Genomic DNA, 17023 nt, shown 5'->3' on the forward strand with positions numbered 1-17023 from the left:
TATAGCAGGCAGTAAAGAAGACAAATGGTATGTTGGCCATTATAGTGAGAGGATTTGAGTATAGGGATGTTTTGCTCCAATTGTATATGGCATTGGTAAGACCACATCTAGAGTATTGTGAGCAGTTTTGGTGTTCTTATCTGAGGAAGGTTTACCAGGCTGATTCCTAGGATGGCAGATCAGTCATCTGAGGAGACACTAAGTCAGTTAGGATTATATTCACTGGACTTTAGAAGAGTGAGAGGGGATCTCATAGAAACTTATATAATTCTAATAGGGTTAGACAGGGTAGATTCAGAAAGTATGTTCCCAATGGTGGGGGAGTCCAAAACTTGGGGTCATAATTTGAGAATAAGGGGTAAACATTTTAGAGCGGAGGTGAAGAGAAATTTCTTCATCCAGAGGATGGTGAATGTGTGGAATTCACTACCGCAGAATGTAGTTGAGACCAAAACGTTGTCTGATTTCAAGAAATTATATATAGCTCTTGGGGCTAAAAGGATCAAGGGATGTGGGGGGAAGGGGGATATGGATATTGAATTCAACGATCAGCCATGATCAAAATGAATGGCAGAGCAGACTCTAAAGGCCAAATGGCCTACTCGTGCTTCTAGTTTCTATGTTTCAAAACACAATGCGTTTCAAATAGGGGCTTCAGTAGTCAACCCAAAACTACACTATCACATGACCGAGATTTGAGATGTTTGAATTATTTTCATTAATAAGCTGTTGGATCCTTGATGAGAACAGTAACCTCAGGAAAACACTTGTCACTATATACCACCTTACCATCAAACAGGTAGCAGCAGAGGGAGCTCTGTCCAGGTATAATTGTCTGGCCCTATCTATACTGAACTATTGGAACCACGAAACTGGTGTTTTCATGCCTAATTCAACTCTAAGTGCCTTCTTCCTTCGTGGAAGTCCTTCTGGAAAGAGGATCACTCTTTGACAGTCAATCAACCTGCTCTCTGAAGAACCCCCCATGAGACTTTTGAATCTGGACACAAATATAACTATAAATTGTATTTTTATTTGTGGTCTGGCCCAGTGCCCTTTTCTTTCCCTGATCCCCCTTTTATTGTATAAGTGCAAAAGGGGTTGACTTTGTGAAACCCCAATCCCACATTTTGTGTGGATGTGCGTAAAACAAAACTCTTTTATTTCATTTTATCTCAAGTTTGCCATGCAGGTTACTCATAGAGCATTGGAATCCTTCAAATTTAAAGGTTGGGGAAAATATGCCACCAGTTATAAAGTGGGGGTTAAAAAAATCAAAAACACTTCTTGGTTTATGGATGGGTGGTGAGAGGAGAAATCAGGGCTGTTTAATTTCCCTCCTGTCTGCAACAGCATATACACCTGGGCATAATGACAGGCCTGCCATCAGCCATCTATCACCATTAAAGAGCATGGAAGAACCCAGCTCCAACTTAGCATAAGGTTTCACTCAGATACTGATAGCGGACCTAGTCTTGATTCAGCATATAGGGGCTAATAGTCTCAGCTTTGATTACAGAACAGGCAGTAACCACATAATGTTTTACTACTACAGTAGAAGTTGAGACTGAAGTTATGAGTTCATACTTAGTTCACACTTAATGCAATGCAGATTCAAATCACTATCATCAGTGCTCAAAAGAGCATGGAGTCTCATACAACAGTCCACCAATCCAGCCTCTAACATACTATAAAGATTGCTGAAACACAAAGCTGGGGGTGTGACAGTGGCTCCATAATGCACAAACCTGCTGTCTTCTGTCAGGATAACAATATTCATGCTCCCACTGCTGCCACTTCACCAGTGCTTTTGCTTTTGCCTCACAGCCAGCCAGCCAGTCTAGACTGCTTTCTCCCATGCAAGATGGTGCAGTCCAAAGCTGGATCTTCTAGACCCAGAGATTCTCGAGGTTGTCCTGCAAAGCCATCCTCCAAGGCCATCTGCAATCCCCTGCTAGTGAAAGCCTTCCATCACAGGGATAGCACAATGTTGGGGCACTAGGAGAGGCAAAGGTACCATCAAGACCCACAGACAAAAGGAGTGCACAAATGTGTATAATTCAATTTTATATGTATTATTGGAAGTGTTGTCTGATAAAGCTGCTCTAGAATTTTTTTGTTGGTTTTTATTTCAGGATTTTCACCAAAAGGACAATGTAATGCCACATGGAAGAGGAATAGAAAAGTCCAAAATGTCTCCCTCCCTCCTCCTTCTCCTCTGTGTATTGTTTCCGCTTTCTGCTGCATTTGCACAAGTTCCAAGTCATGCAGCAGCCCAAGAAGAGTTGCACTATAGCCCCCACTACTGGTGAATATTCTCCTAGTAGAGCAACCAGCTCTTCTGACCTCCTCGTCAGGATCCACTGTCTTGAAAATCCAAAGAAATTTGCGGAATTCCTCCCATATTTGCATTAATTCTGCATCAACCAAAGTAAGCTAAAAGTGTTTCACCTGGAAGAGAAATGGCCCTATAAATAACACCAATAAGCATGGAGAGGGTCTCTCGAGCAGCTGAACTCATTTTAGCTGGCAATGTTTAAGGTAGGGGAGTATCTGGAACTGTGTAGTCTAAAATGGCAGATCTTCTGCCAAGTCAGCATTAGATGCTACACACCACAATATGCCCACTATGTATGGGTTTGACGCGCACATACCATGCCATAATTAACCCTGGAGGTGATTAAGAACATAAGAACATAAGAAATAGGAGCAGGAGTAGGCCATCTAGCCCTTCGAGCCTGCCCCGCCATTCAATAAGATCATGGCTGATCTGTCGTGGCTCAGTTCCACTTTCCCGCCCTCTCCCCATAACCCTTAATCCCCTCTCTTATCAAGAACCCATCAACCCGCTTCTTAAAAATATTTAGCGAGGCAGCCTCCACCACTTCAACGGGCAGAGAATTCCAGAGATTCACCACCCTTTGAGTGAAGAAGTTCCTCCTCAACTCCGTTCTAAACCGCAGCCCCCCCCTTTACCTTGAGGCTGTGCCCCCTAGTCCTACTGTCCTTTCTGAGCGGGAAGAGTCGCTCCACCTCTATCCTATCCATCCCATTCATCATCTTATACGTCTCAATGAGATCTCCCCTCATTCTTCTAAACTCTAATGAGTACAAGCCTAGTTTATTCAGCCTCTCCTCATAGCTCAATCCCCTCAACTCCGGTATCAGCCTAGTAAACCTCCTCTGCACTCCCTCCAGGGCCAAAATATCCTTGCGCAGGTGCGGCGCCCAAAACTGCACACAGTACTCCAGCTGCGGCCTCACCAATGCCCTATACAGCTGCAGCAAGACCTCCCTACTTTTATATTCAATCCCCCTCGCTATGAAGGCCAGCATCCCATTCGCCTTCCTGACCACCTGCTGCACCTGCAAGCTGGGTTTTTGCGACTCATGCACAAGGACCCCGAGGTCCCTCTGCACCGTCGCCTGCTGCAGTTTTTCGCCTCGTAAGTAATAGTCCTTCCTACCATTTTTCCTACCAAAGTGGACCACCTCACACTTGCCAACATTAAATTCCATTTGCCATTTCCTGGCCCATTCGCCCAGCCTATCTAGATCCTTCTGCAGACTCTCCACACCCTCCGCACAATTTGCCGTTCCCCCAATCTTGGTGTCATCAGCAAATTGATTAAATGCATACCAGCTGCTATCATTTCACATTAAGGCTTACATAGTTAAATTTTGCAAACGTAGATTTCTTCCTGACAATTGAGTAGATTTGTTGGATGAGTTTACTGAAGTTTGTTTCTGGCATTCAGTGTTATTTTGTACAACATATTTCCTAAATGGAATACAGCATTGTTAATGAGATTTCCTCATTCTAAATCAGAAGGTAAGTTATCCATGGAAATATAGATTAAGAGTTACCACTGAGTGATATATGTTTGGCAGAAATCAAAAGCTAGTACTGAATGAAGTTTGTGTCAAAACAATTTTCTTCCTGATTTTAGTTTCAACTGCAAAAAATTAAATTACTCCAAAGTGAATCACGTTGTCTTAAATTTTAAATGAAAAGGCTGTACAGCCATTGATTCACATGTTAGATTATATCCATCGCACAAGTATTTAGCTAGAACAAAAACAGAAAATGCTGAAAAATTGCAGTAGGCCTGAGAGCATCTGTGGAGAGAGAATGGAGCTAATGTTTCGAGTCTGGACAGAACATTTGGCTATTTCACTGTTCACATATATTCATGTAGGATTATAATAGTATCATCTCCAGATGTTGCATCCTCCAGTGGCTGAGGGTTCTGTTTTTACCTTAGTCACTGTGTATGAGGAATCATCACATACACAAGCTACCTGCAAACTCTCTGCACTTGTAGGATGACACTGCAACATCATCCAATGTCGTCAGACCAACATGACTGACAAATAGAGATGATCAAAATCAATAGACTGGGCATTTGACAAAACTTAGTACATGAACAACCATTGGAGACAAATAAAGGTACAATGCCATTTCACTCATATGACAGTTTTCACATCAAAGTCCACATCACTGTCCATTTAGCTTAGTTGCTTGGACAACTGGTTAGTCATGCAGAGTGATACCAACAGCATGAGTTTAATTCCCATACTGGCTGAGATTTTCATGAAGGCTTTGCCTTCCCAACCTTGCCTCTCACCTTAGGTGTGGTGATCCTCAAGTTAAATCACCATCAGTCAGCTCTCACCCCCAAAGGGGAGAGCAATCTATGGTCATCTGGGAGTATGGTGACCCTCCAGCAGCAGTTGATGTTTGTCTTGGTCCGATGGAGAGAATTTGCCAAGTCCTCAGGAGCTACTTGAGATCAATCACAAAAGGTACAGGATTCATGCTTCAGATTCCTCAAGGTGAAAGCTTTTTACACTAAGAGCAGGCGCAAAGTGGGAGGGGATAAACACCTGAGAGATAGCATAGTGTCCAGTACAGCCACCTTTAAGCTTTGTGAAGATTCTTGGTATGTGCTGAACAATGACTGAATATTATGAGGTGAGCATGTTTTAGGGGTGGCATGGTGGTACATGGTAGACACCAGGGACGTGGATTCAATTCTGGCTTCAGGTCACTGCCTTGTGGAATTTGCACGTTCTCCCTATGTCTGCGTGGGCTTCCTCTGGGTGCTCCAGTTTCCTCCAAAGATGTGTGGATTAGATTGGTTGGCCATGCTAAACTGACCCTAGTGTTAGGGGGATTGGTAGAATAAATATGTGGGGTTATGGGAATAGGGCCTGGGTGGGATTGTGGTTGATGCAGACTCGTTGGACCAAATGGCTTCCTTCTGCACTGTAGGGATTCTATGAATGAGTGAATCATAGGAGGTTCTGAATTGGATCTTTATTTAGGATGTTGGTGAGATGAAAAGTTGAAGTAAACATAATCAACAATATAGTTTCCAATCATTATTGCTTCATTCACCACAAGGCATTGGCATCAAAAGGAATTCCATTTGATCTTGAAGTGGCATTGAAAGTAATTGTGAACGTAGAGAATGTCATTAAACACAATGCACTCAATACCAGGCTCTGTGGGGCCGAGCACACACATTTAGTGTTCCACACAGAGGTACATTGGCTGTCAAGGGATCGGGTGCTTGGCAGAGTTTACAAACTGAGATATGAAATCCACACTTTCCTCCTTGAGAAATCGTCGCCTCTGGCTGATTAATTTGGTGATGAAAATTGGATGCTAACTCTGTCTTGCCTTGCAAACATCTTTTCAATTCCAAACAAACTGAACCTAGAATTGCAAGAAAAGGATAATGATTGCTTTTGGCACTGGGAACAAATAGATGCTACCCAAAATTTATTGAAAGTTTGGCAAGTATGAGCAAACAGGCAAAACTACTACATGTTCCCCACATTGTTACAGCACCTCAAAGAAATAGACCAACAAGCCTCATTCAGTTGCATCTGTCTACGCTGGTCAAGTTTTTGTCACTACTTTCCACAGAAGATTCAGGTTCCTCATAGAATCCCTACAGTACAGAAGGAGGCCATTCGGCCATCAAGTCTGCACTGACCATAATCTACTCAGGCCACACATTTACCCTGCTAATCACCAATACAAGGGTCAATTTAGGATGGCCAATCAGCCTAACCCACACATTGTCGGACTGTCAGAGGAAACCGGAGCACCCAGAGGGAACCCACGCAGACACAGGGAGAACGGGAAAATTCCACACAGTGACCTGAGACCGGAATTGAACCTTGGTCCCTGGTGCTGTGAGGCAGCAGTGCTAAGCACTGTGCCACTATGCCACCAGCTTTTGAAAAAGAGGTGACTGAAAAATCCCTTTTGAGTTTGAGAGCTCAGAAACATTAACTTACAGCTGACTTTTCATAGAGCCCTACAGTGCAGGAAGAGGCCCTTCGGCCCATCGAGTCTGCACCAAACACAATCCCACCTGGGCCCCACCCCCAGATCCCTATATATTATACCCACTAATCCCACTAACCTATGCATCCCTGGACACTAAAGGGCAACTTCTTAGCATGGCCAATCAACCTAACCAGCATATCTTTGGACTTCAACTGAGTTGCTGCACCTGACCTGTGACAGCAAGCTTAAAAACATGCCACAAACCCATTGGGCTGACAGCATTTTGCATTAGCATCCCCCACGAGTATCCAGTGCTGAGTAAAATAAGCATCTTGTTGCACAAAAACAGAAAATGCTGGAAAATCTCTGCAAGTCTGGCAGCATCTGTGGTGAGAATAGAGCCAACATTTCGAGCCATAGTATTGCCCTTCAGGACAACCTACATGCGCGAGATGGGATTTTCCACTCTCACAAAGGAGAAGGCTGCACAAAGGAACCCATGAGCTCTGATCTGATACCCTGATTGCCCTCTCATCCTCTGAACACCACTGGAGTGAGATAGTGAGGACCAAAGTAAATGTAGCATGGGACCAAAGGTCGGCCATTTGGAAAAAGTGAGTCCCGGAAAAAAAGTTTGGAAAGCACTGATCTAACCCACTCACAATGTGAATCAGTGTAGCCCAGCCCACTGGACTCCGCTATCCACTCTGTCCACTGAGAGCCGCTTTAACACACTGCGCCCGATCACTCGGTGCCGCTGTAACTGAATCCTCCGGTCACTGAGTGCCGCTGTAGCTGAGTCCTCCGGCCTCGGTGCCGCTGCTGTTGAGTCGTCCCGATCACTGTGTGTCACTGTGGAGTCCTCACGGTCACTGTGTGTCGCCGTGGAGTCCTCCCGGTCACTGGGTGTCACTGTAACTGAGTCCTCCCGGTCACTGGGTGTCACTGTAACTGAGTCCTCCCGGTCACTGGGTGTCACTGGAACTAAGTCCTCCTGGTCTCTGGGTGTCACTGTAACTGGGTCCTCCCGATTACTGGGTGTCACTGTAACTGAGTCCTCCCGTCACTTGGTGTCGCTGTATCGGGTACTGATTTCCAATATGGCGGAGTACGCTTGTGTGAAGAGCACGAAGCTGGTGCTGAAAGGGATGAAAAGGTTTGAGTTTAACCCACGGAGCAGAATAATTGGGGAGATGATAGGTCGGGTCTTGAGACTCCGAGTTATGGACACATATTAGAGAAAGGCTGGTGCTGATAAAGAGAAAAGGCAAGGACGTGGCACAAGCAGTTTATTTTTGCAGCGAGCTGCTGTGGAGCTGACAGGCTGATTGGTCTCTACTGTAAACACTGATTCTATTCAAAGAGATGGGGTTAATATTTTTGGAAGACGAGTTGCTGAATGAATGATAATATAAATTATCTTAATTGTAGGAAGTTTTGTGTGTGTATGTTTATCAGATTTCATAACGTACCTCTCACTTTCTGAGTCAATAACTAGTTTGGAGTGTTTTCATTATTTTTAACCTTTCATAGGAAGTGTCAGTGTCAATCCCTAATTGCCCTTCATAATGAACCAACTACTTGAACTGCTGCAGTCAGTGAGTTGTCGGTGCACCCACAATACTGTTAGGAAGGGAGTTCCAGGATTTTGATTCAGTGACAATGAAGGAACGGCGCTATAGCTTCAAGTTGGTGGCACAGTAGTTAGCACTGCTGCCTCACAATGCCAGAGACCCAGGTTTGATTCTGCCTTGGGTGACCGTGTGGAGTTTGTACATTCTCCTTGTGTCTATGTGGGTCTCCTCTGGGTACTCCAGTTTCCTTCTACAGTCTAAGAATGATGATTTTAAGTGGGTTGGCCTTGCTAAATTGCCCCTTAGTGTCCAAAGATCTGTAGGTTAGGTGGATGGCACTGATAAATGTGCAGAGTTACGGACATAGGGCAGAGGGGAAGGCCTGGGTGGAATGATGTTTCAGAGATTCAGTGCAGACTCGGTGGGCTGAATGGTCTCCTGAACTATTAGAATTCTAAGACAAGACATAGTCTGGCTTAGATGGGAACTTGCAGGTGGTGATGTTCTCATGCACCTGCTGCCTTTGTCCTTCTTGGTGGTAGAGGTAATGTGTTTGGAAAGTGCTGTTGAAGGAATCTTGGGGAGCTGCTGCAATGCATCTTGTAGATGGTACACAGTGCCACTACTTTGAGTCAGTGGTGAAGGCAGTGAATGTTGAAGGTGGTGATTGGAGTGCCATTTAAATGGGCTGCTTTGTCCTAGATGGTGTCAAGCTTCTTGTGTGTTGTTGGAGCTGCTTTCATCCAGGCAAGTGGAGAGCATTCCATCACGCTCTTTGAATTGTGCCTTGCTGATGGTGAACAAGCTTTGTGAAGTTGGCTAATGTGTTATTTGTTACTGAAGTCCCAGCCTTTGACCTGCCCTTGTTTAGTTTTTAGCGAGTGATAACTGCCAGGATGTTGACAACTGGGGAGTCAATGACAGTAATGTCAAGGGAGTAGGTTAGATTCTCACTAGTTTGTGTGGTATGAACTTACTTGCCAATTATCAGCCCAATCCTCTTTGCTGTTATAGACTGATGGGATAGTCCTATTGCAGAATCTGTTAAGTCTCTTTTCTCCACACAATAAGTAAGGCCTGCAACAATTTTGAAATTTACTTCAATGCACGTTATAGAAAAATAACCTACCAATTTTGTAATAAATATAGCCTGTTTTTATTTCTACCCAGAAAATTATTTGCTGCCACTTCTACATTTGCACAGATAAAACTTATGTGATCTGGAATCAGGCATCATAGTTCTAACTTCTGTACAAGATTTATGTGCTCAAGTCAATGATTACATTTTTCTTTAGCGAGAAGAAGAAGAAAAAAAAAGGGAAAAGAAAGCTAGAGGAGGAGGAACAGGTGCTTGATATCGTTGGTAAGTGAGGCTGGTGACAAAGTGTCCCTTTGCTCTGTTGGGTATTCATGTACATCACCCAGCCATAAGGATTGAGCATGAGAAAACTTCACATTGTGGCCTATGAATGGACCCTTGGCTAGGAATTCAGTACAGTGTCTCCTTCAACCAGCTCAAATATCTGCCAATTTTGAAATTGTTCACAAAGAAATTGCATGTTACAGAAACCTAATTAATAGTCCCCGAAACTGACTTTCCACTTATTTTCTAAAGCATCAGTGTATTGCAACTAAATATCTCTAGAATTAATTACTATTGAGAAAGATATGGATGTTAGGGAACTTGGGGGAAATAAATAGCAATGTCTTGAGGAGTGTACATATTACAGAGGAGGTTGCGCTGGAAGTCTTAAAGCGCATCATCAAGGTAGATAAATCCCCAGGACCTAATCAAGTGAGAGGCTAGGGAGGAAATTGCAAGTCCCCTAGCAGAGATATTTGAATCATCCATAGTCACAAGTAAGGTGCCTGAAGATTGGAGGCTGGCAAATGCTGTGCCTTCGTTTAAGAAGGGCTGCAGGAAAAAGCCTGGGAACTACAACATTACAGGTATTTAGAGAGGCAACGACTAATTAGCGACAGTCACATGGCTTTGCAAGTGGAAAATTATGTCTCATGAATTTGATTGAGTTTTTTGAATGGCTAACCAAGAAGATAGATGAGAGCAGTGCAGTCACCATTGTCTACATGGACTTTAGCAAGGTACTGCATAAGAGGTTGTTGCAAAAGGTTAAATCTCATGGGATCCAGGGTGAGGTAGCCAATTGGATATAAAGTTGGCTTGATGACAGAAGACACAGAGTGGTTGTAGAGGGTTGTTTTTCAAACTGGAGACCTTTGACCAGCAGTGTGCCTCGGATTGGTGCTGGGTCCCCTGTTATTTGTCATTTATATTAATGATTTGGATGAGAATTTAGGAGGCATGGTTAGTCAGTTTGCAGATGACGCCAAGATTGGTGGCATAGTGGACAGTGAAGAAGGTTGACTAGAATGATCGATTGAGCCAGTGGACTAATGAATGGCAGATGAAGTTTAATTTAGGTAAATAAGAGGTGATGCATTTTGGTAGATTGAACCAGGCAGGACTTATTCAGTTAATGGTAGGGTGTTGGGAAGAGTTATAGAACAAAAAGATCTAGGGGTTCAGATTCATAGCTGCTTGAAAGTGGAGTCATGGGTGGACAAGGTAGTGAAGAAGGCACTCGGCATGCTTAGTTTCATTGATCAGAACATTGAATGTAGAAGTTGGGATGTCTTGTTGAACTTGTACAAGACGTTGGTAATGCCACGCTCGGAATACTGTGTACAGTTCTGGTCACCCTGTTATAGAAAGGATATTATTAAAGTAGAAAGAATGCAAAAACGATTTACTAGGATGCTACCGGGACTTGATGGTTTGAGTTATAAGGAGAGGCTGGATAGACTGGGACATTTTTCCTTAGTGTGGGAAACTTAGGGGTGATCTTATAGAGGTCTATAAAATAATGAGGGGCATAGATAAGGTAGATAGAACAAAGAACAACACAGCACAGGAAACAGGCCCTTCGGCCCAACGAGCCCGCGCCGCTGTCCCACTGTCTCAGTGACCTGTTCATGATTTTAGTCTACGCCTAATGTGGACATCTTTTCCTGAAGGTAGGGGAGTCTAAAGCTGGAGGTTCAGAGTGAGAGGGGAGATTACAAAAGGGTCCAGAGGAGCAATATTTTCACTGAGGGTGATGAGTGTCTGGAAAGAACTGCCAGAGGCAGTAGTAGAGGTGGGTACAATTTTGTCTTTTAAAAGGTATTTAGACATTACTGGGTAAGATGGATATAAAGGGATATGAGCCAAACACAGTCAATTTTGACGAGCTTAATGATAAAAACTGGGCAGCATGGATGCTCCTGAAACAGGAAAGGGTGAAGCAAGGACAGGTGAGAGGCGTAAGGCTGTGGGCGTAGCAGAGAATAATTTGCAGAGGGAATGGGTTGCAAGGTCATGGGAGTGGTAGGTAGTCTGTGATTCCGTAAGTGGCACAAAATAAAGCGACATTACAGCTCAAAGAGACGTGGCAAGGGTAAGGTGTAGATGAATATTTTCTCTATTTTTCACTTAAACCAGATGGAGTAACTGATTTAAAACATTTAAGCTAATTCAATTAAATAAATGAACTATAATCAATTAAATATAACAGGGCTAGTTACACTGCTGGATCGGGGGTTTGTGAAGAACATCACATGGGAGTTTGTGAAGAACATCATGATCCCAGATAACCACATTTACAGTGAGTGTTTGCATCTCAAGGAACTGCAGCTCAAGAATTGTTGAGCTGGACCCTGAGGTGCATCAGGATGTGAGTGAGTTATCTGGACACTTTGATCCGTGAACCAGTCACTTCCTTTGGGTTAAATAATGGTATAAATCTGGTTAATGGTAGGGGATAAAAGGGTGTGACTGCATATCAGGCAGGGAAGGTGACCCTGGGTGTCGGTATCCAACAAATATGAGGTTCTTATTGCTCATATGGACCAGGACAAAGTCTACAGCGTGGATAAGCACTGTGGTACCAGAGGGCATGCAAGTGCAATGGGGAGAAAAAAGGAATGTAGTAATTGGGGACAGTATCGTTAGGGGTAGATATTGTTCCCTTCAGTCACATTTTCGAGTTCCAAAGACTGTGTTACCTGATTAGCACCAGAGTTAAGGACATCTTGCAGCTTGGGAAGACCTTGTTGGAGGAGGACCCAGTTGTCATGATCCACATTGAAACAAACAACATAGTTTTTTTGTGTGACTACACATATATGGTAATTTAAAGGGGCTAACTTTTGTGTAACCATGCAGGAACATTCAGTTTTCAGCACGGCTGCATAGCTTAATCCGAACATTGATCACTGGAGACTTTAATCTTCATATATACTGCGCAAGCTAAATTTGCAGTAATAGTGTGGACAATATCTTTGTGGAAAGCATTGAAGAGTATTTTTGAAATACATATGTAGAGGCATGGTGGCATAGTGGTTAGCACTACTGCCTCACAGTGCCAGGGACCCAGGTTCAATTCTGGGTCACTCTCTGTGTGCAATTTGCACATTCTCCCCATGTCTGCGTGGAATTTCTCAGGGTGCTCAGGTTTCCTCCCACAATCCGAAGAGGTGCGGGTTAGGTTGATTGGCCATGCTAAATTTCCCCTTAGTGTCAAGCGGACTAGCAGGGTAAATCCAAGGGTGACAGGGATAGGGCAGGATTGTTATTGGTGTAGCTCAATGGGCCGAATGGCCTCCTTCTGCACTGTAGGGATTCTACGAACCAATTAAGAACGGAGCTTTCTAGATCTAGTATTGTGCAATGAGAGAATAAAGGAGTATGTGGAGAAGATTGATCATAATATAGTAGTACTTTCTGTTGACTTTAAGAATCATTTAATTAAGTTCAGAGCCATGTCTTCAATCTGAACAAAACAAACTGCATAGATATAAGGGATGAATTGGGCTTTGATAAATTTGGAAACTAGTTTGAAATATATGATGGTAAATAAGCAGTGGCAAACATTTAAGGAACTAATTTATAATTTACAACAAATATAAATTCCCTTAAGATCACATCCCGTAAATATTTTTATTTAAATAGGAAAGGTGGTCCAAATGTGGCTAACAGAAATCAAAGATAGTATTAGATTAAAGGAAGAAACTTGCAATGTTATTGAAAGAGTGGCAAATCTGAGGATTGAGAAGATTTTAGAATTCAGCAAAGGATAGCCAAGAAATTGATAAAGAACAATACAACAGCTAAATCCTACAAAGTGGTGATGTGGTATATTTTTTTAAAATGGCACCTATAGCGTAGTTCCACATATTTTTTCAGTCATTTTACCTGTTGATTGGACTTTGCACATGATCTTGTAAAGCATGAGAGGTTTTACATGCAAGTGATTGCGGGAAGGGAATCCCCCATTGCACTGGCCATTTATAGAATGTTCTTGTCGGGTTATTATTTGTGAATGGAAATGTCATTATTGCATTTGCAATTGAACATAGGGGCAGGAATAGGCAATGCATCCCCTCAAGTCTGTGACATTTCCCTTTTCTGGCAAGTGAAAACGTTTTTTGAATAATTGGTTATTTATAGAATAATTTTGTTTTAATCATACTTTGTTGGTGGGCCCACAGAGGTGCTATTCATGCTCATTTATCCAGTTGTGTACTTGGTTTTCTGGTGCCCCTTCTCTCACTAATGAATAATTCTAATTTCCCCTGCCCCCCCCCCCCCCATCCCCTTTGTAAACATTTTCTTTTTCTTTTTCTGTCACGTTCTCATTCTTTCCATTTTTTAAATCTCCCCTGGTTCTGTTTCTCAAACTTTTCCCTTTTACTGAGCTCCCTGGTATTAACTGTAATTCATTGAGCATTAATACGCTACTGCGTGTCAGACTTGCATTTCAAATGGGATAAATGTAAATAAAGTATTTCTGATTGCACACAAGGTTTACACCAAACACAATTCAATGTAATTTGAATTTTTAATGCTAAATCTCGCAACTTTTGCAGTATTTATACTGTAGATGCTTTTCTAAGATTCTGTACTGAAAAGTATCAGCTTGATTCACCTCACAGTGCTCTCACCTCTGAACCTACAACTTAGACTCAAACTCCACATAATAGACATGAGAACATTTTCCAGCGCTGAGCACTGAAGGGGATCTTAACATTCTTATAGGTATATTAACGCAACATTAAACCAGGACTCTGCTTTTTCAAATAGACGTAGAAGATCCCTATTCAAAATGTTGTCCCTCAACAAACTCCACTGTTACAGATTAATTGGCATTTACCTCATTGGCTTTTTGTGAGACCTTACTGTGTACAAATTGTTTGTCTTCAAACTAAAGTGGCAACATGTCAAATTCGTTATTGCCTTTGAAGAACTTTTAAGTTATCATGATGTCATGCAAAGCATGAAGCAAATACAAGTTATTTTTTCCATGTGTTGCTGATTTAGTTTTTTAAATGTATATTTTTGTATTTTCGTTTTAGGAGGATGGTGGGCAGTTCGAAATTTTGGGGAAATTACAGGCACTGTGGCAATAGAGATGGGAACAGGGACCTTTATCCATGCACTCGACAATGGTCTATTTACACTTGGAGCACCACATAAAGGTCTGGCCAGATTTGAAATGCCTTAATCTGGATTAATCCTTTTCCTCAAATCTTATTAATATTTTATGATTTCAGAAATGCAATATTCAGTACAATTTGTGATTTCCAGAGTTGGCTAAAATAAATCCTTGTGTGTTCATTTTCTCAATCTCTCATCTTATTGTCCTGATTTAATTTTAAAAACTGTAAATTAATAATACCAATTGTGATGATGATGATGGTTCAATAGATATATATATAGTGCATATAGTTCTTGAGTTTAAGGAGAATGTTTAAAAATTCAGCTTTATGCTACAAGCAGTTGGTATATCTTGTGGGAATACAAATCAGATGCTGAGATAGGAGGATAATTACTCATGTTAGCCTTGCAAGTGGTTACATCAGGTAGAGTTTATGGACTTTTTTGTTTATTTATGTTCCCCTGGGATTTCTGAATAAAGTGATTGATAAGGTCATGTCATAATGTGTTTTATATGCAGTTCTGGGTCTGTAGCAAAGAAAGACTTTTATAAAAAGCAATTTAGTTTGAAGCTGAAGCCTGGTTGAAGTTAGAAGGATTTTGCAGATATCAGTGCAGTGATTAGAAGCTGGGTGAATTGGAACTGTGGGTCCAAACTGAATGAAAAGGTTGAATAAAGCAATGCATAAACAAAGGATTATGAAATAAAATGTTAACAGTCAAATTAATTTGAGTGGATAAATGCAAGATGTGAAAGGGGTAGAGAAAGAGAGAAGGAAACAGGCTAGTGCATTGAAAGGGTTGGTGAATGAATTTGAACAACGCGGGGGTAATATGACAACACTTGAGTGTAAACGAGAGAGTAGGAAACAAAACATGAAAGATGAATTCCATTATAGTGGAGGCCAGGTGAGGTGTGGGGCAAGCAGGGAGCTGGGGCAAAGAAAAGCAGTTAAAAGTCTAGCAAAAAGTGGGGGTGCATGCAAAAAGAATGAAAAATTGAACTTATTGTCAAGCCAGCTGACGAGGAGAGAGCGCGCATTAGAGACAAAGAGAATATTGAAGCATGTGTAGTAAACGTATTAAAAAAATTAGGGAAACAGAAGTAAACTTTAAAGCTCTCACAGAAATGAAGATGTATAAAACTAAGCAGGAAAATAAATTACATTAATTGCACAGAGAGTAGGGTGGACAGGAGTAGAACATAAGAACATAAGAAGTAGGAGCAGGAGTAGGCCATCTAGCCCTTCGAGCCTGCCCCGCCATTCAATAAGATCATGGCTGATCTGTCGTGGTTCAGTTCCACATTCCCGCCCTCTCCCCATAACCCTTAATCCCCTCGCTTCTCAAAAACCCATCAACCCGCGTCTTAAAAATATTTAGCGAGGCAGCCTCCACCACTTCAACAGGCAGAGAATTCCAGAGATTCACCACCCTTTCAGTGAAGAAGTCCCTCCTCAACTCCGTTCTAAACCGCACACCCCCCCCCCCCCCCCCTTTATCTTGAGGCTGTGCCCCCTAGTCCTACTGTCCTTTCTGAGCGGGAAGAGTCTCTCCACCTCTATCCTATCCATCCCATTCATCATCTTATATGTCTCAATGAGATCTCCCCTCATTCTTCTAAACTCTAACGAGTACAAGCCTAGTTTATTCAGCCTCTCCTCATAGCTCAACCCCCTCAACTCCGGTATCAGCCTAGTAAACCTCCTCTGCACTCCCTCCAAGGCCAAAATATCTTTGCGCAGGTGCGGCGCCCAAAACTGCACACAGTACTCCAGCTGCGGCCTCACCAATGCCCTATACAGCTGCAGCAAGACCTCCCTACTTTTATATTCAATCCCCCTCGCTATGAAGGCCAGCATCCCATTCGCCTTGCTGACCACCTGCTGCACCTGCAGGCTGGGTTTTTGCGACTCATGCACAAGGACCCCGAGGTCCCTCTGCACCGTCGCCTTCTGCAGTTTTTCGCCACGTAAGTAATAGTCCTTCCTACCATTATTCCTACCAAAGTGGACCACCGCACTTGCCAACATTAAATTCCATTTGCCAGTTCCTGGCCCATTCGCCCAGCCTATCTAGATCCTTCTGCAGACTCTCCACACCCTCCGTGCAATTTGCCGTTCCACCAATCTTAGTGTCATCAGCAAATTTCGACACCATACACTCGATTCCCTCCTCCAGATCATCTATATAAATGGTAAATAGCTGAGACCCCAGCACCGACCCCTGGGGCACTCCACTAGTCACCAACCGCCAATCCGAATAGCACCCATTAACCCCCACTCTCTGCTTTCTATCTGACAACCAATCCTCTATCCACGCTAACACCTTACCCCCAACTCCATGCCCCCTTACCTTCTGCAGTAACCTCTTGTGAGGTACCTTGTCAAATGCCTTCTGAAAATCAAGAAAGACCACATCCACCGGCTCTCCTCTATCCACCGCCCTAGACACATCAAGATACAAGTAGCAAGATACAAGGAAGGAGAAAGAATTAAAAACTGCCAGGCGCCATGAATGAGCACAAGCCTGGACTGATACAAGTGGATAAATTAATTTTTAAAAAGTGGAGCAAGGAAAAAGAAATTTCAAAATGTAATCACCATTTTTATCTCGATATTCCTTGATCCTGGTCCTTAGCATCCACAA

The 17023-nt window shown here is 42.7% G+C and overlaps 1 protein-coding gene across 1 annotated transcript in view; it reads left to right on the forward strand.

Annotated features, from left to right (window-relative positions):
• The first annotated feature begins 7385 nt into the window (after window positions 1-7385).
• The window catches only part of frg1 (FSHD region gene 1), a 30352-nt gene continuing 20714 nt past the window's right edge, over window positions 7386-17023 (forward strand). Inside the window, exons 1-3 of the mRNA XM_080198153.1 lie at window positions 7386-7460; window positions 9174-9241; window positions 14293-14415. Of these exons, the coding sequence (XP_080054279.1) occupies window positions 7405-7460; window positions 9174-9241; window positions 14293-14415 (247 nt within the window). The 5' untranslated portion in view covers window positions 7386-7404. The remainder of the gene's footprint in view (window positions 7461-9173; window positions 9242-14292; window positions 14416-17023) is intronic.

Source organism: Carcharhinus amblyrhynchos, chromosome 1 (genome assembly GCF_965287045.1).
Source record: "Carcharhinus amblyrhynchos chromosome 1, sCarAmb.v2.hapA, whole genome shotgun sequence".
Classification (NCBI taxonomy): domain Eukaryota; kingdom Metazoa; phylum Chordata; class Chondrichthyes; order Carcharhiniformes; family Carcharhinidae; genus Carcharhinus; species Carcharhinus amblyrhynchos.